This window comes from Diadema antillarum, unplaced genomic scaffold (genome assembly GCF_040938485.1).
Source record: "Diadema antillarum isolate AM-2024a unplaced genomic scaffold, OU_Dant_1.0 seq00001106_RagTag, whole genome shotgun sequence".
Classification (NCBI taxonomy): domain Eukaryota; kingdom Metazoa; phylum Echinodermata; class Echinoidea; order Diadematoida; family Diadematidae; genus Diadema; species Diadema antillarum.
Genome location: NW_027271922.1, coordinates 594634 through 622465, shown reverse-complemented (window position 1 = coordinate 622465; position 27832 = coordinate 594634). Strand labels below are relative to the sequence as shown.

The following is a 27832-nucleotide window of genomic DNA, read 5'->3' as shown; positions in this document are numbered from 1 at the left end:
GATGCTCTGTTTTTGTTATGTCGAAGGATTAAGTATGCTGACATGTTGAATCAATGTTACTCAGTCTTCTTGCTTGGCCAGAGAGTAATAGTTGTTTGTGGTTTTTTTTTTTTGGTTTTTGTTTTTGTTTTCTCTCTCTCTTTAATGCAATGGAATTATTCCAAGATTGTTTCCAATTATAGCAATTTAAATAAGTGCATTCTTATTGAAAGAAGATCATCAGCCTTTATCCATGTTGTGTAAATATGTATTTGCATAGTTGTGCAAATGTAATATATTCAGTCTAAATGGACAGAACAATGTGCAATACCTGCTAAAATCAACTTTATTCTTATCATTACTCTTTATTCTTTAGGCGTCTTGAAGAAGCAGTGCAGGCCATACATGAGGCACCGAAGTTGGTCAAAGACATCGCATTACAAAAACCTCATAAACCTGCTATTGATGGTGTCGACAGAAGTAAGTTACTGACATGAAATTGCTCCTTTATGCCTGATTTTGTATCCTTGCAAAGTATGAAAGTGAGACACTTTTCGTGAGAAAAGAATTATGTCAGAAAAAGTGTAGTAATGGAAATTTGTTAAATTCATATACACGTAGGTCTCGTAGTAATGCTTCTGCCATGAAGTGTCACCAGAGGCATGATGTTTTCATGTTGTCTGTTTGTCTGCAATTAATTTTGTGGACAATGTAAATTACAAACCGTTTTATGAGATGTCCAAATAAAACTTGGTGCACATATGTATGAGTGGACATGCTGTACCTATCAACTTTTGGGTGTATGTGCTCGAGGTCAAAGGTCAAATTCTAAAAGTTCACTATATCCCCTATATCTCTGCAATGCCTGGAGATATTTTCATGAAGACAGCAGTGTACACAAAACCAGACAAAGACTCTCTTGGAAAAGTTTGGGCCGTGGGGTCAAATTCTAAAAGTTTCCCTTTTTTCCCATATCTCAGAAATGGCTCAAGATATCTTCATGACACTTGCTACATGTATTGCATAAAAATCATTCTCTTGAGGAGTTTAGGGTCACAGGGTCAATATTGAGGGTCAAAGCTCAGGATAAAATGCTAAATAATTCTATTCAATGCTAAAATTACACTACACATACTTTTTCTAAACCTTTTGGAAATGGCTCAATGCATACACTTAACCCGTTGAGGACGGTTTGATTTTGCTACAACACGCATTTCCCGTAAACACCTGCCCGAGTATACTCGGGACTCGTCATCAACGGGTTAATAACTTGATACATACATACAATTGTACAACATGCAGTATGGCACATTTCTACAGGGAAAGCTTTGGGCAGTGGGGTGAAAGGTCAAGTGAAAATAGCTAAAATTTCACTATTTTTTTGTATATTTTGCAAATTGCTCGAAGTAAAGTCGTGAAAATTTATTTACAATCTGTATATATATGTATGCATAACCGGATGGTGATTAATTGGGGGAAATTGTGTGCCATGGCATAAAAAGTCAAAGGTCAACTGAAAATGCTCAAATTTTATTATTTCATCTTTCTGAATTAGCTCAAGATTTCCCCATGCAGTTTGTGTTTAAGTACATGTATTTGCAGGAAGACTGTATCCTTGTTTATGGAGGTGAAATGACCAATAAGAAGCATTGAAAAATTGTACTTGGTTATTTGCATTAAGAATATCTGTGTCTCAGTAAGGAGCTATAAAGTGATTGCATTGGCTAGATTTTGAGTCTGAGGTCAGGGGTGTCTTAGTTTTTTATATAAGAAATTGATGCATTTTACAAAATGTGGGATTTGTGCGCCATTGGGTTGACAGTGCGCAACTGAAAAATTCAATCATGAAAATTATACAAATTCCCAAATAATTGCCCTTTGAAACAAGAGTGCCATCCAAATGAAAGTTGGTGTGAAGAATGTGTACATGCATAGCCAGTCAACACATTTTAAGGCCACAAAAATTTTAAACATTTTATTTCACTTTCCAATTATTGTAAAATTGTCCTCTCATATTGTCAAGATGTACTGTAGGCTTATTGGGAGAATAATGTAATGTAGCAGAGGTATACCAGTCACTATAGCAACATTTCTAGTTACATGTATCTGTGATTATCCTGTGTGAGGGGTTGCACACACAAAATATGGTATTTACTTCTTTTGGGGGAGGAGGGAGGAGAGTTTCCTGTAAAAATATGACTGTTCAAACATTTTTTGAGTTTTACATGCTTACTCCTGGTCAAGATGCAGTGTTGTGGGACCTTTGCCAATGAAAGTTTAGCCTGACAAAAGCTGAACTTGCAGTGGATTGTAAAGATGTAATGATCATTTTGATATTGACATGATAATAACGAGAGTAATGATGATGATGATGATGATGATAATAATAACAATAATAATGACAACAAAAATTAAATGAAAATGATATGTGACCCTGCACCACAAAACCAACAAAATTTCACCGGACATGGATTTTTAGTTGAGGGCAGATTCTGAAAATCAATAATAGAAGAAGGTAGCTCTTTCAGAAATTATGAAAAACTTAAGATTGATGCGGATGACCCATTCCACCTTTTTTGAGCCCTCACATGAAATCAAGGGGTGCAACTTTTTGTTTGTTTTGTGATGCACAGTCACATATAAACATTTCTTGTAGAGTCAATGGGGTAAAAAATCTTGGTCAAGGGTTTATAAGGTTGTACATGCCAGGCAGGATTGGCTGGAAGCTACATTAGAAGCCCATGCTTGCTATACCTCAGAGCTCCTACTGGGGCATCTGCATGATGCACTACGTTGGCGCAAAGAATGAGACACTTCCCAATCTGAATTGATTGTATTGGAACTTCTGTTCTGTGTAGTCCTCCTGCACAAGTGCACAAAAATGTGCAATGATGGCCAGTTTAAATGCATGAAGATAAATTCTGTGTGTAAATGAATGATACATTGTACTGGTAATCATCTGTGGCCAGTGAGGTTGTAGAGATTGTCATGCATATCTTGATGCTTTGATCTGCATATTTCAATCTTGAAGCCAAGATCACAGCAAAGCTTCTTGCCCTGGCCAAAGAGTTCCAAGACTTCCATGTACCTGAGACAACCCTGAAGCCGTTGAATCAGTCCCAGCAGGAGGCAGTGAAAGAAGCCTTGCGAAGCACCTTCTCTGTCATTCAAGGACCACCAGGTAAATGGCAAAATCAATCAACTCCATACACGTCAGATTCTCATTTATACTGGATAGCACAAGAGACATTTCGTATACATGTAACTTGAAGTCTTTACAAGCAGGAGTGCTTTTAGGCAAATTAGCCTTCAGGGAAAAGTTACAAGTATTTGCTCCAAACCTTTGATGCTTTGGATAATATGCATTCTCTGTCACAGTTTTGTTGAGCCCACCGGAGGTGCGGGGAGACTAAGGGATCACGCATCTGTCTTTCTGTCTGTCGTCCGTCCGTCCGTTGTCCGTCTAACGCTACAAAATCTTGAAAAACTCTCCACTGAGGAGTTCAACTCAATCAAACTGTGAGGGAAGAGTGGTTATACAAATTAAGTTACACATTTTGCCAAAAAAATTCAGGTCACCTCAAGGTCAAAGGTCACAGGCAGGGGTCAATAAACTTTAGGCCCCAATGTTAAGTTTTTACGGCATGTTTCGATTATAGCTCATAACTTTTGATCCCTACGTCCGTTTGGTACCAAACTTGGATGGTTGATGTCCCTTGGGGAGTTGAAGGTCATCACAAGGTTAAAAATCACAGGCAGGGGTCAGCAAACTTTTAGGGCCCAATGTTAAGTTTTTACAGCACGTTTCGATTATGGCTCATAACTGTTGATCCCTATGTCTGTTCATGACCAAACTTGAATGGTAGATGGCTCTTGGGGAGTTGAAGTTCATCACAAGGTCAAAGGTCACAGACAGGGGTCAACAAACTTTTAGGGCCCAATGTTATGTTTTTACAGCACGTTTCGATTATGGTTCATAACTTTTTGATCCCTGTGTCCGTTTGTGACCATACTTGGCTGGTAAATGTCCCTTGGGGAGTTGTAGGTCACCATAAGGTCAAATGTCATAGGCGGGGTCAATGAACTTCCGGGAGTTAGAAAAAGATTAATTTCTTCTACACGAATAGGCGAGACATTTTGGTGCTTGCCTTGTTTAATAGGGACATCATGATGTCTTTGTTCTTTTGTTGTTGAAATCAAATTTCAGTCATTGACATATTGCTCATGCTAGAAATTAAAGACATAGCTTCCTTGAGAACACATCTTTGATGTATCATAAAGGTACCTTTTTTAAAAACTTCCCACTGGCTATCATATCACACAATAAACTGGGCAATATTATACAAATGATGCACAAAATAGAGTGCGTTAGTGGAGATGTAGCACACTCGAGGGTATTTACAATTGTGAAACATGCACTACATTGTAAATACCCGAGAGTGAGCTGCATCTCCACTAACGCCACGAAATAATCCTGTGCATCATTTGTTTTATAAAATGGGTCGAAAACTAACAGAATTTTTCACGTACCTTTGTGGATCAAGATGTCTGAAGATGTTCATCCCAAACATTTACGCACGTCGCACTCGGAAATCCCGCACATATAAGTACTGTACGTATAAGAGTATACGTACGCCACACATGTTATGCACACAAGAAAGGCCAGCCGGCAGCCCGAACTAGAAGTTGTTTACAGGATTGACAGCGCGTATAGTAGCGCGCGACGCACTTGTAACAACTGATTGAGTGCGCACTGCTAGTGCAAACATTGTGACGTCAGGCCGTGCATGTTAGTGAGAAATTAATACAAGCACACGTGACTCATTTCAGCGCTTCCATTTGGCTACATTCTTGAACCCATTTTATAAAAACTGCTAGTATACAAGTGATGCACAGGATAGAGTGCGTTAGTGGAGGCGTAGCGCACTCGAGGGTATTTACAATTGTGAAACATGCACGAGGCGAAGCCGAGTGCATGTTGCACTACATCGTAAATATGCGAGAGTGAGCTGCATCTCCACTAACGCCACGAAATAATCCTGTGCATCATTTGTTTTATAAAATGGGTCGAAAACTAACAGCATTTTTCATGTACCTTTGTGGGTCAATACCAGTCAGCTACATGTAGCACTCGCTCGAGAGAGTCGAGTCAAGCACGTCGCACTCGGAAATCCCGCACATGAAGTACTGTATGTATAAGAGTACTATATACGTTCGCCACATAATATGTTATGCATACAAGAAAGGCCGGCCGGCAGCCCGAACTAGAACTTGTTTACAGGATTGACAGCGCGTATAGTAGCGCGCGACGCACTTGTAACAACTGATTGAGTGCGCACTGGTACTGCAGTGCAATGGTACTAAAGTAATCAAAGCCCACGTGACTCATTTCAGCGCTTCCTATTGGCTACGTTCTTGAACCCATTTTATAATTGACAATAGTAAACTACCCAAATTTACCCAAATTTTCAGTGATCTGTTCTTCCATCCCTGGTCTAAGTTTTCAAACCCTATCAAATCATCCACCCCTTAAAGGACTGTACAGTACTGGCTGAGGTGGGGATTCAGGTTTATAACATTCCTGAGTGAGATAACGAGAAACCTCTTATGAAATATCAAAGAGCGATGTAATTTTAAGAAGGATTCAACATTTATTTGATGAAAATTGGTTTTCAAATGGCTGAGATATCCAAAAAAATGATAATTATAAAAGGCGACAGGCCACACCTTTTATTAGGATCTCTTTGTTTCACCTTGTTTTTGGATATTTCTGCCATTTCAAAACCGATTTTCATCAAATAAACTTTTGATACCCCTTAGAATTACATGCTCTTTGACATCTCATTGAGTGGTTTGTGAATATCTCGCAAAACGTTTAGAAGCTAAATCCTCACCTCAACAAGAACTGTATACACCCTTTAATATTGTAATCGTTATTGATTTTGCTGCTATAAAGTCAAGCTGTGTCTTTGCAGGAACCGGCAAGACAGTGACTGGGGCCTACCTTGCATACTTCTTCTCCCGTATCAACTCAAAGCTGCGGACAGGTGACAAACGACCCCAAGTGCTCTACTGTGGACCCTCAAACAAGGCCGTGGATGTTGTGGCTAGTATGTCCATTTTTAATGTAATCTGCACTTTTACATTTTTATGCCTCTGCCACAAAGTGTCGCCGGAGGCATTATGCTTTCGGGTTGTCTGTCCTTCCATCCGTCCGTCCGTCCGTAATCAATTTTGTGGACTGGGTAACTAAAAAACCATTTGAGGTATCTTAATGAAACTTGGCATGTATATGTTAGAGTAGGCAAAGTTGTGCCTATCAACTTCTAGGTGCACATGCTCAAGGTCAAGGGTCAAGGTCAAATGGTCAAAATTTTACTATTTCCCCCATATCTATGTAATGCTTAGAGGTATTTTCTCGAAGCTTAGTGTATACATGTACTACTCGATAAAGATTCTCTAGAGAGAGTTTCAGGCTATGACTCTGAGGTCAAAGCTCAGATATCAAAAGTAAAGTGAGATGTTAAAATTTAACTTTTTTCTCCATATCTCGGAAGTGGTTCAAGATATCTTCATGGAACTTGGTACATATGCATACACTGACTGGCAATGATGATCTTAGGAATTTTGGGGTCATGGGTCAAAGGTCAAGGTCAGCTCCTCAAAATTTCACTATTTCCCTCATATCCATGCAATGCATTGCAAGATTTTTCGTGAAACTTGGTTTATACACATATTACTCAACAGATATTGCTGGGAAAGGTTTTTTGCCAAAAGGTCAAAGGTCAAGTGAACATGCTAAATTTCAGTTCTTCCTCCTTATCTTGAAAGTCGCTCAAGGTATCATCATGAACCTTTGTACATATTTATGCATGTACTGCCTGACAGTGATTCTCATGGGAATTTTAGGGTTATAGAATTTAAAGTCAAGGGACAAATGCAATGTTTAAGTGCTAAGATTTTACTATGTAATACTGAAATTACTCTTTTTCTCCATACCTTGTAAATTACACAATTCATAAAGGATCAAAAGTCAAGTAAAATTCCTCAAATTCCCAAATACCTGCTCTTTTTAATATACAATATTAGCCATTCATCCAATTAAACCTGGTTCAAGGAAAGTGAACAATCAACACATTTGTGACAAACATGTCAATTTATTATTTTCCCAGTTACGTGAAACTGTCATCACACATTGTCAAGATGTACTATAGACCTATTGGGTAAACCATGCATTATGGCGGAGGCACACCATTCGCCATAGCAACATTTCTAGTTGTTTAACTGAACCTTTGTACATATGTTTATATGTTCATATACAGTACATGTATATGTGTGTGTACATGCATATGGCTGTGTGTGGATTTATACACCTGACAGTGTATAATCATACATAATATGTATGTATTATATACACATCTACATATTTCTCTCTTTATCTCTCCTTCTGCCCTTCCCTCTCTCTCCCTCTCTCTCTTCCCCTCTTTTCTGTATTGAATCTTATACTTATTTTGTGATTTACTCTGTATTCCTGCAATTCCGAACACTATTTAGTCTACATAATGCATATTTTGGGACAGCTAGAGGTATTGTTATGTGACTTTGATATTGTTAGTTGGGGGTTGTTTGAAGAAGGATGTGGGTCACAGGATCTCGGAGTTTGGGTCAGGGGTCAGGTGAGAGTGCTAGGGTTTCTGAGTATTTGTTTTATGAGGCAGTCTGGTTATTTGAATGAAATTTGGTTAAGAAATATATGAATATTTGATATATTTTGGGGTTTTGCAATCACATTTTTAAATACACTCAGCAAAAAAGGAAAGTAAGCACTTTTTCTAATTTATATTTTTCATTGAAGATTTTTAATAAATATCATTTCGACATACACCATATTAAAGGTTACTGTATATGCCGAATATTTCGCAAGGTTTTTATTTTCGCGAATTTCACGAGTTTGGTGCTATTGGCAAAATTAAAGGCACACAAAAATATTGACTCTGATCCCAATATGAATGTGACGTGCATGTACATTTCTGCGTTCAGTACAGGACTCGACGATCGCAAATTTAGCCAGTCGCAAAATCATCAGGAATTCCTGATTCGCAAAAATTCAGACTCGCGAAATATGTGGCGGATACAGTATTTGATTGACTATCACCCATATAGATTTATACAAAGAAAAACTTCACACATGAGTGAACGCATTCGTTTTTGTCCTCCAAGGCAGAAAAGTAAAAATTGCAGAAATTGACATTATGACATTCACTCGCACATGTCCTTGAAGGTAGCAATGATAACAAAAGACCAATTCAATGCAATAGTACAGTCAAAATATGAAAAAAAAAAAGGGGTCAACCCAAAACAAATTGCAGCAGAAACCATTCCACTTGCATTGAAAGTAACATGTCAAAATAACATATTAAAAGTTCCCTAAAATTCCAGTGGTGGATCAATGCCTAATTTGCATAAATTGAAAAATGGCCACCATTTAACCTATTCATGCTTATATCTTGGGACATAAAACCCAAAGAAAGTCAGTTCTTGTGTCTAAACCTACATTATTAGGTCATGGAACACAAAAACTTGTTTACATTTTCATCTTCTTCTCGAGAGCTCCTTGACCGATTTTCACCAAACTTGGCAGGTAGCATCCTTACGGGGATAGGATCTCAATTTGTTCAACAGGGCACCGTGGGGTTGTTAATGATCGCCTGTCACTGTACAGGCATGCTAACCTGGAAACATTAAACTGCACATTTCTTGAATATGACACCATTTTGAAGCAAATAATTTCCACACAACAATAGATATATGTGACCATGCACCACAAAACGAACATAAAGTCACACACACTGATTTTGCGTGCGGACTGAAAATAAGTGAAATTGGTCAACCTAGCCGATCTTGACTTTTTCATATTTTCTGAAAGAGCAGGTCTTCTTTTACATTATGCTAAAATTTGGTATCATGAATTGGGCGGGAAAGTGTGTTTTTAGCAGTTTATCTCGAACATTTTGGGGAGAATAATGTGATTAGGTGTGTCTTTTAGAGTCCCTTTTTCATTTCTGAAAAATCTTGTACACATTCTTCACTTTCACCTCTAATAACTTTTGAATGGATAGTGCTACTGCTTTGAAAGTTGGCATTAATCATGGACAGAATGTGTTAATGAGGCATGCTTAATTTAAGTTCAATCTCATAATCCCTTCATTGTTGTTACTCTGGTGGTTTACTTCCTGTTTTTTGTCCCATTCATCACACAGCCAGCACGGTTTGGTAAAGATTAAGCACTTGAATAGACACTGTACTTCAGAGCCTCTTTTCTCAGTTCACACTTTTCTTAAGTTTGTGCTTTCTTTCCAATATTTAGATAGGTTAGGAGAGTCCATTTGATTTGAGTTATACATTATTTTAAAGCTTAAAGGGTGTGTACAGTTCTGGTCGAGGTGAAGATTTAGCTTTTAACGTTTTGCGAGATATTCAGAAACCACTCTATGAGATGTCAAAGAGCATGCAGTTTTAATGGGTATCAAAAGTTTATTCTATGAAAATCGGTTTTGAAATGGCTGAGATATCCAAAAACAAGGTGAAACAAAGAGATCCTAATAAAGTTGTGTCATGTCGCCTTTTATTATTAGCACTTTTTTGGATATCTCAGCCATTTGAAAACCAATTTTCATCAAATAAACGTTGAATCCTTGAAAATTACATGCTCTTTCATATTTCATAAGAGGCTTTTCATTATCTCACTTAGGAATGTTCAAAACATGAATCCCTACCTCAACCAGTACTGTACAGTCCCTTTAAAGTCTGCTCTTTCAGAATATGGTCTTAACTAAAAATTCATATCAGGCGACTTTTTGTTTGTTTTGTGGTGCAGGGTCACATATGATGTACTCTTAAATGAATCCCACAAGGATTGGAAAATCATCCCCCAGCATTCCCACTGCACATTGATTCCCACTAATCAGTTACTTGCCATCCCCTTTAAGCTCGGGCTAAGTTGTTTTATACTGCCAATCTTGACCACCCAAGATTACGAGCGAAACCAAACCTATCGCCCCCCTCCCATCAGCCTGCTGTGAGTGCGAAAATTCAGTGATAGTTTTTATGCTTACTTATGAGTATGAATTCAGTTCTGTTGTTTTCCGTTACTCGCGAAAATCAACCATTCATTGGCATAGTGTACGAACTGCACCTGTCTATTTTTTTTTCTCACGATTCCATAATGTTGTTTGCTGGTTCAAAGAATTCGCTAAGAGTTTTACCAAACAGCGAACAGAGACAGCGTAAAATACTACACCAGTGCATGCAATGCGTAATAAACAGCGCACCGGTGGAAACAGTACAGCAATAAATGTACATATTGGCAACTCGGAAGCACCGTAAACGCTTTCTGGTCACGGGTCAGTGAATTTAGCTTGAGCTACATTGTAGCTCAAGCATTTTATACTGAAGTTAGCTCGGACGTGAAGCTGACCTGATCCACCCCCCTAGAGCGGACTAACTTTAGCTCGGCTAACTATTTTTCAACCTCTTATACTGAGAGTTAGCTTGCTTCAGGTCTGCACCTGAAGCGAGCTAACACCCAGTATAAAAGGGGTATGATTTGCTTTATTTACATGATGAATGTAACATTTGAGCCCTTTGCTATTTTTTGTATTTTACTCATTCGTATATTTATAGCATATGTCAGCATATATCCAAAGTGCATTGATGAAGCTACACATGTATGTAAGATGTGGTTGAACAGACCATGCTATATTGATTGAGATACTGTTATTAATTTTCATTTATTCATAGTTTCATACCATGTCTTGACTATCATTGACCATGTAAATTTAATACTGTCATATCAGGATACCTGAAGAAATTCCAAAAAGTCTCAGTGGTTCGCGCCTATGGCAAGGTCATTGAGAACAAGGCATTCCCAGTTCCTGGGGAACGCAGCTTCATGGCAAAGTGGTCCAAGAATGAGGCAGACATGCCACCAGATCTACAAGACATCAGTTTGCACTTCAGAATCCGAGAGCCGGGAAATCCCCTAGCCAAGCAGATCCACTATTGGGAGAATCGATTTGCCCGCTTTCCAAAGCTCATCACAGAGGAGGATATCAAAGCCTACAAATCCACCGTGACCGAAGCTATGGTAACTCAGCAATTCATATATTTCAAGTCTATTATAAAGTATATTATGAAGTATATATCATAATGCTCAAACAAAGGCTGCTAGACATGTGTGTTTAGGGGCATCATTTGTCTGTAAAGCACAAAACTGTAACCATGTCCAAGTTATCCTTGGCTTGATAGCTGTAATATTACAAGTTATTGTTGGGCATTGATGTTTTCCTTTATGTGCACTTGCTGTCTGATATTAATGTTTAAAAGGTATTATGGTGTTTATATATGTTACAGCAGAATGTAAAACAATTATGATATCCGGCTTACATATTTAACCCCCCCCCCCCCTCTCTTTTTGCTGTACTTATTGTCATGTATCATTAGAATACTTTTACGTTGCATCTGCATTGAGTAAATGTGGCCTTTGTGGTTTAACCCAACAATAATTTTCATTCTGCCTCTGCCACGAAGTGTTGCTGGAGGCATTATGTTTTTGGGGTTGTCCGTCTGCCATCTGCCCATCCATCCATCGCTCTGTCCATAATGCAGTTTGTGGTGACGTAACTTTGCCATTTGAGGTGTCCAAATAGATCTTGGCATGTGTATGTAGGAGTGGGCGAAGCTGCGCCCATCAACTTGTGGACGCACATGCTTGCAGTCAAAGGTCATAGGTCTAGGTTAAATTTTCCTCATATTTTTGCAATGCCCGATGGTATTTTCTAGAAACTTAGAGCATTAGCATGTACCAGATAAAGATGTTCAAGGAATTGTTTTGGGACATTGGGGTCCAAAGTGGAAGGACAATTAAAAATGCTACATTTTCATTTGTTCATGAAACTTTGTAGTACATATGCACATATTACCTGCCAATGATTCTCTTTAAAAGTTTTGGTTCATGGGTACAAGTATCAAATGTCAGGTTGAAATGCTAAAATTACACAGTTTACTCCTGAAATTATACCCCTTTCTTCATGCCTCATAAATTACTTGCCTGACACATTTGATTTAACTTGATAGATATACATTTATTAGTGTACAATGTTACAATGACTCTGTAGGGGAAGGTTTTCTCTAAGGGCGGTCTATCCAATCATGTAAAACTGTTGTCACACATTGTTCAGATGTACTGTAGACCTGTGGGAAGAATAATGTGATATAGTTGAGGCATTTCTGGTTTCACCAATTACATTGTACATGCCTCACAAAAAACAATAGGAATTGCCAGTATATGATAGAAAAATATTATGTGTGTCTTTATGGCATTGAAGTTTATTTTGAGCAATTAGTTCCATAAGTCCTTGTATATAGGCACATTTATACAGTGTACATTTCGTTTTCTTTTAATCTGTATCGATAGTAAGCATGTATTATTGTAAATTTAATTTCATTTGAATTGAAAGTACAAGTGTGTAGCTGCTGTTGTGCATTTATTGGGTGATAGTCAATAAATTCAAATCTAAAAATTTTATTTCCAGAGGATTGAGCTCAAGCAGCATGACATTGTGCTGTCTACATGCAACGCAGCTGGGTCATTTCGCATTCAGAAATTTACCTCGGCCATGCAGGTCATCGTCGATGAAGCTGGAATGTGCAGCGAGCCAGAAACGATGATCCCACTTGTCTTCAACAAGCCAAAACAAGTGGTGCTGATTGGTGATCACAAGCAGCTGAGGTATGAGAGGCAATATTATTGATTCTGAACCATCCTCACCTCCAGACCTTTGGCAGGATTCTTTGAAATCATCTTTCTAATATTCCTAACAAGGCTGTGTTTTGCTTGGCAGAGTATAAATGACTTGAAGTTCATGGTCTACCATTACATATGTTCTCATATATGTAGTTCTGTCAAAAACAGAGAGGATTGAATAGTACAGGAGAATGCTGGATATAAATAGCACAGTAATAAACTAGAAAAGCACTCATAGAGTGCAGATCTGCGCCAAGCAGCTCATTTCCACCCATATTATACACGCATGCTGAAGTCACCCAATTCTCCAATATGCATGTACAAGCCTTTTGTTTATGTCATCAGCTTCCAGCCTTGCCCCTAACCTCAAATACGTGCAGCTTGAACTCTCAAGTTCATTGCCCTTCTTCTTTTTCTTCTCACTAAGTCTGCCTCCTTTTTGTCCTATGTGCAAAGAGATCAAATATCTGTCAAAATCCTTTAAAAATTTTCAGAACACTACCAAACTTGAATTATCTGTTCCTTGTGTCATTACCAACTTTTACCTGCAAGTTTCATTCAAATCCATTCACACCTTTTCGAGTCATTTTGCGAACAGACAAACCAATGATGATGATCACAAACCTCCTTCCTTGGTGGAGGTATAGCAAGTAGGATTCAGACATATAGAGATGTGAACAAAAGATTAGGAGCAGGTATAACCTCCAAACAAAACCAACCACATAAGCACTACAGTTTTAATGAGGAGCAAAAGTAAAGTATTAAGATTCAGTTTTGTAGCCAATCAGGGACCCATGGATTTTGAGGACTATTACACCAAAGGTTGAGTGATCAACTTCAGAATGTGTTCTATACTTGAACTTGAGTTGAAGTCCTCTGAACCAATAAGGCTTTTCAGCATTTTTCTGTTTCAAGTATCTCTTTTGACTCTTAACCCTAACTAGGCCGGGCTATTTAGGTAGATCATAGAGCCGGGGGGATCGCGACAAAAATTGGCACACACATTGCCTATGACGTAATCTACAGTACCACGAAGTTAAATTTTTTAAAAATTATCATTTATGCTAAATTATGCTAATTTATGCATAATGATGCATGAAATCAGACAATTTGGTATAAATCACTAAATAAAGCTCAAAATGGGGGGGCCTCCCAGGCCCCCCCTCCAGATCTCGGTCGTCGACCGCGCGATCGCGACAAAAATTGGCACACACATTGCCTATGACGTAGTCTACAGTACCACGAAGTTAAATTTAAAAAAAAATTATCATTTATGCTAAATTATGCTAATTTATGCATAATGATGCATGAAATCAGACAATTTGGTATAAATCACTAAATAAAGCTCAAAATGGGCACATTTTTTGTGTAAATATTCTTTTTAGTGTCCTGAGCAAATATAAGATAAAACATTGCGGCATCAGAAAAAATTTCTTAAGTATTTTATTGTTTTTTGAATTTCTTATGTATTTCTTTGTTGTTTCGACTTCATGTTTTTCATTGTTTTTTCAATGAAACTTGTCCGCGACATTGTTCCACACAAGTAAATATGCTATTCATTAATTTTAATCAATGAAACCCCCAAATAATCATGCTTTTATGAAATTTGCCTGTAAGCACAGTTTGCGTTGAAATTGTACACAAATTCACGTTTTTGAGCAATTTTTGGTCTGACATGCATGTACATATTTATGCGCAACTTCGGAACCGCAGGCCCGGCATCGCAAATTTGGTGTCAAAAGATGCGGGAGACTCAAAAGAAAAAAGTCATGAAACGTTGCGGCGATAGCTTTTCGCGTTAGTGATACATCGCGCGGAACGTCGAGGGGGGGCCTCGGAGCCCCCCCCCCCCCCCCCCCCCCCGGCCTAGGTAGGGTTAAAGCATCCAATCACATGACACATCAGTTGATCCTACTTCTAACCATATAGACTGAACCTCTTTACAGTTGCCCCCATTTTTATTGTCGAGCCCACCAGAGGTGAGGGGAGACTAAGGGATCACCTGCAGCATATGTCCGTCCGTCTGTCTGTCCATAAAGCTACAAAAACTTAAATTACATGTACTTTGTACTGAGTGCTTCAATGTCAATCAAAAGTGAAGAGTGCTTATGCAAAGTTACACATGTTACCAAATAGGAAGATCACCCTAAGGTCAAAGGTCATAGGCATGGGTCAACAAACTTTAAGGGGCCAATGTTAAGTTTTACGCACGTTTCGATTATGGCTCATAACTTTTGATTGGTATGTCCATTTGTGACCAGGCTTGAATGGTAGTTGTCCCTTGAGAAATTGAAGGTCACCACAAGGTCAAAGGTCACAGTATAGGGTCAACAAACTTTTAGGGGCCAATGTCAATTTTTTCGGCGCATTTCAATTATGGCTTATAACTTTTGCTCGGTAGGACTGTTCGCGACCAAACTTTGGTGGTGGATGTCTCTTGGGGAGTTAAAGATCACCACAAGGTCAAAGGTCACAAACAGGGGTCAACAAACTTTTAGGTTCCAATGTTAAGTTTTTGCGGGGCGTTTCGATTATGGCTTATAACTTTTGCTCGGTAGGACTGTTTGTGACCAAACTTTGGTGGTAGATGTCTCTTGGGGAGTTGAATGGCACAGGTCACAGACAGGGGTCAACAAACTCTATGGGGCCAATGTTAAACAATCAAAGTTAGATTTTTATAAATGTCTTGTGGTACATTTGTGGGCTAGACATATTTGGGCACTTGCCTTGTGATCCTTCCATTGATCAAAATGTATGAATTGTAGCAAGACAATTGCATTTTGAATTTCGTAAATTTTATGTTTTGAAATGGAAATGAATGAATGAATAAATGAATGAATGAATTGAATCTGAAAGGGTCAGGAAATTATCCTCTTTTAAAGTAGGACCCCCCTCTTGTCTGTGCTGCTGTAAGAGTGGATATTTTTGTGCGACTAATTTTTCGCGCTTTGCTGGGTAAGAAGAGTTTCACATGTTTTTTATTCCATGGAATCAAGGCATCAATTCCTGGAACATATAGCAAACACAAATATTTGCATGCTTTATGTCTGTGCTAGTTTCTGGTTATGCAAGAAGCATGAAAATTTCCACTTTTACAGTACCCCATATGGACCCATGCGTATCCCCGTATATCAGGTATGAAACCAAGTATGCATATGATATAGCAGAGCTGAAGGTCATAAAACAACCATTCCATGAAGTTATAAGATTTTTCTCAGCATATGTTGGGAGATTCATGTGGGTCAATTTTGAGGAAAGCTTCTATGTGCTGAGCAAAGATAGTAGAGTTAATAAGACGATAGGAAGGCGAGGGATAAAGATGGAAACAAAAATGGCTACCCTACATGACGATGCAAAAGAGAGCTACATTTTAAGTATAAACTCAGTACAGCTAGTGTAGAAACATCATTCATATCCAAAGGTAGTGGTATTTTCATCATCTTAAAAAGATTTAAAAATCATAGTCGTAGCTTTTTTTTCTATTAAGGAGATTATTTTGAAGAACAAGATTTTAAGTAATAAGGATTATTTTGTGGAGGTAAAAATTTGGCAACAACATGATCTAAAAATAGAGTTCAGGCTACATTCCCTCAAGGACGCTTGATAAACAACAACAACAACAACAACAACTTCAAAGATAGCGCGTCTCAGGCAAAGACGCACATCACCTTAGATGCGCTGTTTTTGAAGTTGTTGTTGTTTATCAAGTGTCTATGAGTGGTCTCAGGTGATGTGCGTAATACGCTTGAGGACTGCACGCTGTCCATTTATTTTGTACAGGATTAGTGCGCACTTTCCTGTCTTTTTCAGTTAAGCATCTTTGGTGCTGAGAGAGATCATAGATTGGAGCATAATCTTCAGAATGCCATAGATTTCCTTTAGTACCTTTCTTGTTTTGTGTTTCATTGTGTGAGTTCAGGTCCATCATCACAGAGCCCAATGCAAAGGCTCTCGGAATGGATGTCTCTCTCTTGGAGAAGTATAAGGACAAGGCAAAGATGTTAACCATCCAGTACAGAATGGTAAGACTATTCATCATGTTTCGTATGGATTGTCATTGATAATGATGATGATGGTAATGATTATGATTGGTGGCAATAAAGTGGCAGTGATGGTGTTGATGATGATGACTGTAATAGCTGGATGTGAGGATAGCCGAGATGATGATTAAGTTGATGATAACAATGTTGGCGAGTACTGCTACTACCAGTGGTAATAATCAGGAATAGAGACGAGTAATTTGGTCTTGTTATAAGATGGTAACAGTGACTTGACAGCTGTACTCATGATGATGGTGTTGGTGATGAAATAAGTTCATAGTATTAGTAATTTACCAATTTGCAAGCTCATGACTAGATGTATAGCTAGCAAGCCATAAATGATTATCAACCAAAATAAGTGTGGGCTTAACAAATACTATATTTCTACTATGTCATTTCTGCATACATTATCATGTGATTTATTATATGCATGCATTTTCAGCACCGGATGATCTGCGAATTTCCATCATCGGCATTCTACAACAAGAAGCTACAGACGGATAGGTCAGTGACTGAACGCTCCAGAGACCCCCTGTGGAGAATTTGGCCAAATAGAGGGGACACACCCCGTGTCTTCTGCCATGTCAGTGGCCGAGAGGAAACCCTATCAGTGAAGTCGGATGAGGGAAGTGAGATGTCCAAAGGCAATCGCATGGAGATTAAACATGTTGTGAGTATATGATTTGATTTTTTTTTTTTGTGATTGATATCTGCATATATTTCCCATTACAAAAGCAAATGAATTGCAAAGTACTGGTGTGTATGAAACAGTATGTGTGATACAAACAACAGGTCAAGAGTCTGCTAAAAAAAGATAGAAGTAAGACATGGCCATAACCATATTCTCCCCCCTGTCAGTAGGGAGTGAATAATGAACACGACTTTGATAATTTTTGCCATACACCCTTTAGTTTTCATCAGATTTACAGGTACGAAAAACAAATCAGTACCTTGTAAATTACCAAGCTGCCTAACCGACCTAAATACTGATATATGGGACTAGTGCTGTTTTTATGGTCTGCCACGAAGTGTCGCCGGAAGCATTATGTTTTTGGGTTGTCTGTCTGTCCGTCCTTCCGTCCATAACCAATTTTGTGGACAGCGTATCTAAAGAACTGTTAGAGGTATCCTAATGAAACTTGGCATGTATATGTATGAGTGGGTGGAGTTGTGCCTATCAACTTTTGGGTGCACATGCTCAAGGTCAAAGGTCAAAAGGTCACGGTCAAATGCTCAAAATTTCACTATTTCCCCTATATCTATGCAATGACTGGGGGTATTTTCTTGAAACTTGGTGTATACATGAACTACCAGATAAAGATTCCCCAGAGAGGGCTTTGGGTCATGAGATCAAAGGTCAAGGGTCAAAGGTCAAGTGAAAATGTTAAAATTTCACTTTTTTCTCCATATCTCACAAATATTTCAAGGTATCTTCATGGAACTTAGTATATATGCATGTACTGACTGGTAGTGATCATGTAGGGAATTTAGGCATCATGGGTGAAAGGTCAGGGGGTGAAAGGTCAAGGTCAACTCATCAAGATGTTATTACAATGTATTTCTCTCTTATCTGTGCAATGCCTGCAGGATTTATTCTTGAAACTTAGTGTATACATATATTACCCAATATAGATTCTCTTGAAAGTTTCTTGCCTAAAGGTCAAAGGTCAAAAGGTCAAGTGAAAGTGCTAAATTTCACTTCTTTAAACTTTAAAGGGTCAAAAGTTGGGTACAAATCCTCAAATCCCCAAATACCTTCACTCTTAGACAGTATAGCCATTCATCCAAGTAAACCTAGTTCAAGGATAGTGAACACTCAATGCATTTGTAACAAACCTGTCATTTTAATATTTTGCCAGTTGTGTGAAGCTGTCATCACACATTGTCAAGACATTGTAGACTTATTCGGAGAACCATGCATTATGGTGGAGGCATACCAGTCACCATAGCGACATTTCTAGTTGTTTTGGGGGTGTTTGTTTTTTTTTCTGTGATACTCTGCCTGTCATCAGCATAAAATTGGGCACTCTGGGAAAGCCCTTAACTATACAATGCAGAACTTAATGATGGTGAGTCAAGTTTACTTAAGGGCAGAAGTTAGCTCAGACGGTAGTGCACCTGCCTCACAATCGAAAGGACACAGTTTTGATTCCTGAGTCCCACTGAGCTATGCTGTTGTAATCATACCACCCCTTCTAGTAAAAGGCAAAACACTCTGTCCCTTTGATAGGACATGAAATGAGGGCCGTGTGTGTGAAAGAGTCACAACTCATACACATAAATGATCCCACTTCATTTATTCATCGCAAAGAGCAGGGTGTATAACCCAGTGAAGTGGTTCCGCTTCTAACATCCAACTGGACCCAATGGAAGACCAGCTATTGCAGCTGCAAATGGGCTATCCAGCCATCTTCTCAGATGGGAATAAATCAATCAAACAAATAAACAAACAAACAAACAAACAGCGTGAGATACCATCCATGTTATACCAGAGAAAGGGTAGCTTCATTGCACCACTTGTTTCAATATGATACCATTTTGATTCATAGTTCACAAGTCTTCTCATTTGTTTGAATTTACACATTAGAAGCTAATCAGTCAGATATAGTCACATTATTATGAGTGCATATTTTCCCCCACAATAGCTCATTCATTAGAGACTGTATCATGGGGTACATTGAAAGCTGTCCATAATTTTTATCAATATGATCATTCTAATGTTCTGAGATCATTAGAGAGGAAGCAGAAAATGAAAATAGCATCACAGTTTCCTTGAGTCAAGTGCAGTTTGTCTTGTTAATGCTCTTTGTCAGGAGAGCATTTTTTATCCTTGTGGTCTATTTCCTTTAAAGATGAGGATTGTCCGAGAGATGATTCGTCGTGGTGCCAAAGCCGAAAGTATTGTGATCCTATCACAGTATCGGCTCCAGTGCGCCAATCTGACAGATGAACTCAAAACCATGGGAGCGCCTTTCAGTAACATCAGGGTCAGCACTGTCGTGAAGAGCCAAGGTTAGTCATCTCATCAAACTCAGAGAAGACTGACAAAAAGTGCAGAAAGTTCAAAAAATCACTGCCACAAAGAAGATGTTGCTTTTGTCATGGAGTATTGCGTTGTTATAGTATGGATGCTCTATACTCAAAGCCAGCACTCTCTGATTTGTTGTATGTAAAGGTTTGTCATGCAGTGATTTGAAACAAGAAAAACTTTTCCCAGATATGTTGATGTTGATAAAGTGAATGCCCTCCCTTAATAGTTCTTTAAGGTCAATCAATTATTAAGTGAAAAGTTCTTTAAGGTCAATCAATTATTAAGTGAAAACTTATTCAGTGTTAGGTAATTGTCAACCTATACTCCAGTGAATCAAAACCATTGGTTAATGATTTAAGATTTGAGAGTAGATGCTGGAGGTACGTTATTTAAATGTTTATTTACACAAGGTCATGAGTGAACATTTAATGTTGCTTGTTCCTATGATTTCTGAAGTGCAGGGTTTTTATTCAAGTAAAACAGTGACATACTACAGTGGCAAATATGTCATCATGTTTCATTAGTGATAATGGGATATAAACAACTTCTTTTGTGTAATCAGTGCTTTTCACAATTTGTTATCTGGTGCAATTTTTCAATTTAATTTCAATTTATTTTCGTATTTCTCAATGGGAAATACATGGTATATAACAAAATATAATACAGAATGTCCAGCTTGGATATATACATGAAGAAATAGGAATACAAAAATAATACATAACGGTCAATGTGTCATTTTCAATCAAAGTAAAGGATGCGAAGAGAAATACAACGGAACCTACTAAAAAGCAAAGCTTGTTGAGTGTAGGTCCCAACGAAAGCCTAGTGAGGGGAACAGGATGAGGAGCACGGGTACAATTAAGACCAAAAGTAAGGATAAACAAAAGAGAATGACTATTAATACTCGGGGCACAGAAGATTCTTCTCACATGTATTTATGTGTGTGATAAAATGAGAACAAGTAACCACATGCTGCACACTATAGCAGTTGCTCTAATAGCAGTTTTGACATGGGAGTGATAATGACGTGAATACTTAAGTACTATATGATTTATGATAAAGCTGCCAAGGCTCCCCGGCCCAATGCCGACAAGAAGAGGCGTAGGAAGAGGAAGGAAAGCTACGGTATTAATAGTCATTCATTTTTGCGCTGGACAGGGAGCGAGTGGGACTATGTGATCCTGTCCACAGTCCGCTCCATGCCACTCATTGAGATCGAGCAGAGGCCCAGCAAGGGATGGCAGCGAAGACACCTGGGCTTCATAAATGATGAGAACCAGATGAATGTCGCCCTCACTCGAGCTAGAAGAGGCCTCATCATTGTTGGTAAGTTTACACCAAAGGCAAAAGTTTCTTTGTTTTGTCTGTTCATCACTCTATGCGCTTCCTTTGCCTGTCAATTTATAGCATACAATGCCTAATGTTTAAGATTTACATTGTAATCTTCATAATGCATAATCAGATCTGTACCAAATTTTACAGGAATCACTCTAATGGGAAGTGACTACTGAGTTTATTCAAATTACACAGATGGCTGTAAAGGGATGGGGGGGGGGAGGCTTGGTGGAGGGGTATGGGGCCCCAGTGAATACTAAATTTTGTCATCTTCTATTTATCAATTAAAACTTGTGAATTGCATTGTGTGTAGATAACCTTACAGGTTCAAAATAATGCATTGCGATTGCTTGTTGGGCCACTGAACAAGTACTGTAAAAAAGAAAGTTTTTGCGGTGTTGAAATTTTCGCGCATTTCGTGCAACCAGAAGCTAGCACGAAAATAAAAGCACGCAAATATCTTTGCGTGCCTTATGTTCCAGTAGTTGATGTCTTGATTCTGCGGAATTAAAAACATGTGAAACTCTTCTTACCCAGCCAAACACAAAAAAAATAATCGTGCAAAAATATCCACCTTTACAGTAGTTACAATTCAGTTAGGAACATATTCCATCAAGGGACAGCACAGGGCAGTTATGTTGTATGTCAAGGCTGATTTTGTCTTGAAACTAAGGTGAATGCCTAGCCTCTGGGGTTCATGTTCAGGGTGAGAGACTCTTTCATCCTATCAATGATTCAGTCTTGTAGTATTGCCGTTATGACATTAAATGAATTCCCATTGATTTCTCTATAGTTTTATTTTTTCTCTGTATGAGCAATAAGAATTTATAGTCACAGCTTATTTTGTACCAGTAATCATGAATGCATGTTTACTTGGTGTTCCACTATGTGGGTTGTTTTGTCATCAGGTAACATGCATCTCCTCCAGACGCATGAACAGTGGAGGGAAATGATCAACATCTACAGGAACACAGGCTGTTTGAAAGAGGCTCGCGAGTTCTTGCCAGAGCGTTCCTAGGTATCACCCCGCAAGGTGGAAAGCCAACTGAGCTTTAGCAGCATGCACAATGAGCTGCCTGACAGAACATATGAGTCACATGGCAGGAGATTTCCATGCCTGCCTTGGTGAACATTGAACAGTCCAACATTCTCTCTTTCTAATCTGTTTTTATTTATTCATTTTTTCTTCAATTTTTGCTGTTTTTTTTTCTTTCTTGTACAGATCTGCTATAAGATAATGGATGATTTTAACGGCACTGTGCAGCCAATATTTAGACATGTTTGCAAAATTCATTTGAATGAGGGTATACATTTTATGCTAGATGATATGTGACTTTGATATCATGAATGCTGCATCAGACAGACCTTTATTACCTGTCTTTAATATTGAACAAGTCTTTCTAGAAATGCCACCAGAATGTGCAATATTACGGTACATTCTCCTTCTGAGTATACTCACTACAAATGTGTGTAATAAGCATGATGCATAAATTACTTTAGTGAGTGAGTGTACCTGTATGTGCATTCATTGCAATAGAGACTGAAGCAACCCTGTTCTAGGCATCGCTGGAGTGATCTTTGTGTGTAATATACCTCTGTGCCGTTGGATGCAGGTTTATTAGAAATTCCTCAACTCTCAGCAAATGGCATTGCAATTTTGTTTTTTCATTATGATATTGAATTGCCTAAACTGTTACTGAATGTACCAATGTTGTTAGCCTACATGTGATATTGATAGCAAATACAAAGTGTCATGTACAAATCTATTTTCACCATAAAATTTGTTCATAGTCTTGCATGTATATACAAGTATGCATATCGTACTACCGCTATCTGTAGTTATCAAAGAGCTGCAAAGAGAAAGGGGAAGAAAAGGGCTGTAGAGGAAAAATGGAAGTGAGTGTTTGGGGTTTAGAATGTTTCAAAAGTGTATGACAATGTGATATTGTGAGCATCCTTTTAATGAAATTGCACTTTGATGCAACAATGGTTATGAAAATAAAGTGTGTAAATGTGTCATGTTTTGTAATTTAGGTCGAAATACATTTATAAATGCATGTTTTTACAAATGTGTATGACATGAAGATTTCCAAATTTATGTCAAACATCTACCTGCTAATATACATGTAGTCTTATTTGTAAATATGGATATAAACAAATTATGCAAATTTATAATTTTTTACAGATTATATAATTATACCAGATGCCATTGCATGCATAGTCACCATCTACAAGCTCATTATATGCTTGTCTCTTGCCATGTACAAGGTGTTATGTATGTCCGGAGTGCTATTTTTGTATCAAAATTGTCTTTCACTGTGAATTCCCTTTAATCTCTGGGATATATGCATCTAGATGTGCAATGAAATTGTTAATAGGACAAAATTTGCATTTCAGTGTCTTGGAAAGCATACCTCTGGAAGTGTCTCAGTACAAATACACATTTGTCTCATTGTGTGCACTTACTTCATGCTGTGTAAAGATATGCATAATTGGTTGCAATAAACAGCCATCTATGTGCACTAAATATTTTTGTTATATCATCATGTATAAAATACATTTCATCTCTATATATTTCTGATCAGTCAGTGTTTGTTCCTGTGAGGAAGAAAAAGAGAAAAATTATACTTTTGCCATTTTTTCCTCATAAGGACTGAAATGTCATTGCACAATGCATGCTTGACAAATCACACAAAATATGCCTATTATACAGTCAACTCCACATACAGTTTGTACATCTTATCTCAATCGAACTTGACGTGACTGAGGAAAATGCATATTCTTAATAGACAATATTTGAGTTTTCTGTCCACAGAAGAATAAAACGTAAGGCTCTGAATATAAATTGGACTTTTTTTTTTTCATCAACATAGCCAACAATTCAACATAGGTGCTGTCTACTTACGCGGAGTTGACTGTATGATATCTGCAAAAGTGTTCTTGCATGTATGTTTGCATTATGGGTATGTGTAGGACACATGTGATGTTTTTTTAGGTGTACAGTCATTGAAGGATAGTCTGTGTCTAACAATTAAAGAAGTGGACAATAGGTCCAAATCAAGTGATGGCATTCTTGGATATGTAACTTGCCAAAAGCATGCAATAACAATCAACTTTAGCCATTTGTGGTTTTGTGGTTGATCTTTTAATTCATGACCTCTCTGAGACATAATGTGTTGCTGCATCTTTTCATGGAAAGTATATGTTTACATGTATTTGTAAATCGCAAAATATATTGTAAGACTTTAAGTGCTGCATATCTTTGTCATCAAAGGAAGCAACACTATACATTATTAGTGAGGTTCAGATTGTTTAACCTATATAGATTAGACCAATGTGAATCAGTCATTTTCTAATTACATTCTTGTGACTTGAATTTACTTTGGTTATTGGACTTCATGTGTTAGCATTCTCTGCTACCTAATACTACAACCATACTGATGTGAAATGGTTTCAGAGCATTTTTTTTTTAAATCTCTCTACATTTTTTTTTTTAAATTCATGTTGCCTTTAAGTGGCAGTATTTTTGTATAATGATGCCATGGTTTTAATTGTGCTGTATGGTCTTGCCTTATATAGAATAGCAGGCAGTAGGCATGTGTTTGAAAAAAAAATGTTTATAAATGAAGTATAAATAATATGTGACCCGCTACAACAAAATGGTCCTAAAGTCGCGCACGGTCAAAGCCGTGAAAATCGAGTTTGAAGTCAAAGCATCACAATTGGTCAAAACTTACGATTTTCTGAATTTGACATATTATTAGAGTCTGACATGTCTCCTATCGTCTGTCGAAATTTTGAAGCAAAATGATGAAAGGAAAGACCGAAAAATAGCGTTTTTCTGGGCCATGTTTTTTTGGCGTTTCAACGGAGCAGAAACTGGTTCGAACATTTGGATTGAGCGCCACAGATAGGCTCCGCCCCTAACAACGACCAGAGTGATCTCATTGGTCAGTTTGCTGCTTGCCGCTAACCGAAGCGTGAAGCTCGCACACTGCCTAGTCGAATGGTGCGTGCTGGCGGGGTGCGCTATGCCCAGCCGCTTCTCCTGGCATACTGGTCACTGATTGGTCGGTGAGGAGACCGCCGACGCTGTGTTTGAATGAGCATTTCGGGGGTTGCTAGGGCTTACCTTCTATTGTCCGGAGGTGAATACTGACTTGATCGTGATTGCGTCGCAAGGAGATCTTTTAGGGCGCTTTTCTCGAAACAGTGATTTCCCAGACGTCTCGACATGCTCTCCTTTAAACATCGATATCTCCACAGCCGATTACTTTTATAAAATGTGTTATACATCAATTTAAAGCAGAAAGATTAGGGAATTGTGTCATGCAATTTTGAAATAATCAGCCTCACCCGACTTTAGGACCATTTTGTTGTAGCGGGTCACATATATACATTATATGCTAATTTTTACAGTGGAGTTCAATGGAATGTACAATTTTGTTTGTACGATTTGTTAGATCACTTCTGTTGTAATATAATTTTTTTTTTAATGATTAATGTACTACAGCTACACGAACAGAAAAAAAAAATGATGGATAAGCATGATTATTTTACAAGAGAATGGAAGTATTTTGCTATTGCCATGTGTGTTTGCGTGTAGTTATCTTGATCATATCAACACACATAAATCATTGTACTCTTTGACAATAGGCATGCACTTTTGCAGTAAGGTCAAAAGATTGTTTCTGCAGATAATATTTGTTGACAGGAGAGCTTTTTTTTTAAAATTGGAAATGTAATGCTGGCAATATTTAGTGTGTATTGTATAATCGTGCCTTAGATAAGATAACAGGCAGTAGACACGTATGAATTAAAAGAGAATACATTTATTTATTCATATACAATTGTACACATATATATATATATATATATATATATATATATATATATATATATATATATATATATACATTAATGAAAATACAATCCTGGCAATATTTAGTGAGTATTGTATAATCGTGCCTTAGATAAGATAACAGGCAGTAGACATGTATGAATTAAAAGAGAATACATTTATTTATTCATATACAATTGTATATATATATATATATATATATTAATGAAAATACAATCCTGGCAATATTTAGTGAGTATTGTATAATCTTGCCTTAGATAAGATAACAGGCAGTAGACATAGATGTATGATTTAAAGAGAATGCTTTTTTTCTTTAATGGAAATGGAATGCTGGCAATATTTAGTGAGTATTGTATAATCTTGCCTTAGATAAGATAACAGGCAGTAGACACACATGTATGAAATAAAAGAGAATGCATTTGTATATACATGCTGCACAGTGTATCTATACGTTATATGCTCATTCTGCAGTAAAATTGAATGAATGCAATGTCTTGCATAGTCTGTGATGTTAGATCCTTACTGTTTTAATAGTATCCTTCATGATTAACTTACCATAGCTAACAGAAGGGAATGAGGAATCTTATTTTGCAAGAGTTTGCATTTTGTAATTTCTATGTTTGATTAATTTGATCACATAGTACACAAACATTATAAATCATTTGCTCTTTGACAATAGGCATGTATTTTTTTAGTCAGGTCAAATGGTGTTTTCTGCAAGAAAGGTTTTTTTTTTCTTTTATGATGGAGTGATATGATCATGGTATTCTTCATTCTTAAAGCACTATCACTTTACTGATATGAAAAATGGTTGAAACTTCACTTTACTGATGTGAGAAATGGTTGAAACTTGTATTTTCCTTTGTCATGGATCATTTATAATCATGTCAAAGTGAGAATTTTCACATGATAAATGTTTTCTTTTTTGCTCCAAGTAAGGAGAATTTGCAACTTTTAATATCACTGACTGTTGACATGTTACATGTGTTACCATAGATTAATGTGAAGAAAGTACAGTAAACATTAAAGTGATATTGTTTTGCATTCCTTTTTTTTTTGCACTAGAATCATATAATGCAAAAAGTGCACAAATCTCCATTATACTACAAACAATTCCACAATCACAATTTCCTAAAGGTATCTGTTCTGTGTGAGTGCTGTGACATAGAACGAGAATTATATCTTTTATAAGCGTGACTTTTGTTTATTTGTATTATGACTTGTACTTCTTTGAATTATGTGCATTGGCAAATGTGCAGTCTACTTTGTCATATTTGTTACTTTGTGTTAGATGGAAATAAAGTATGATAGAATTTGACTGATTACAAGAAAATGCATTCTGCCATAGTACACCAGGAAATGTGTAAGCTTCTAAGCTTATGCTTAAGATTACCAGTTCAACATTGCAAGGTAGGATTTGAAAGCAACACATTGCAGCAAGCAGATGTAGTTATAAACAAATATACTGTTTGAAAAACTGAAGAGCCAAGTAAAAGTAAAAGGTAAAAACAACAAACAAAAGGAAGACTGAGTGCAATGCCAGTAAGTTGTAGAGAAACAGTTATTATGAATGCATTGATTAAAAATTGTGCTGTCAGAACCTGAACTACAATGCATATGCATCTGATAATAATCTTTGTCTGCATATTTTTTTTCTCTGATGCAGTGTTTGTAATTTTGTACTGCAGGGGGTGATAAGCATACATTTTGTTTACAACATGTTTGTAATGTTGGCATGGAATTGGATTAAATTTCTATATTCTGTATGAAAACAAAAGTGT

At 37.5% G+C, this 27832-nt stretch overlaps 1 protein-coding gene across 1 annotated transcript; it reads left to right on the top strand.

Annotated features, from left to right (window-relative positions):
• Nucleotides 1-329: 329 nt before the first annotated feature.
• On the top strand, nt 330-22208 carry LOC139743789 (3'-5' exoribonuclease HELZ2-like; the record flags this gene model as incomplete). The annotated part of the gene is made up of 10 exons (XM_071654244.1): nt 330-459; nt 3011-3160; nt 5955-6089; nt 10836-11125; nt 12573-12769; nt 16704-16806; nt 17267-17494; nt 19677-19836; nt 21014-21181; nt 22099-22208. Coding segments are annotated over 10 exons (1671 nt in total), but the record flags the coding sequence as incomplete, so codon positions are not given.
• Nucleotides 22209-27832: the final 5624 nt, after the last annotated feature.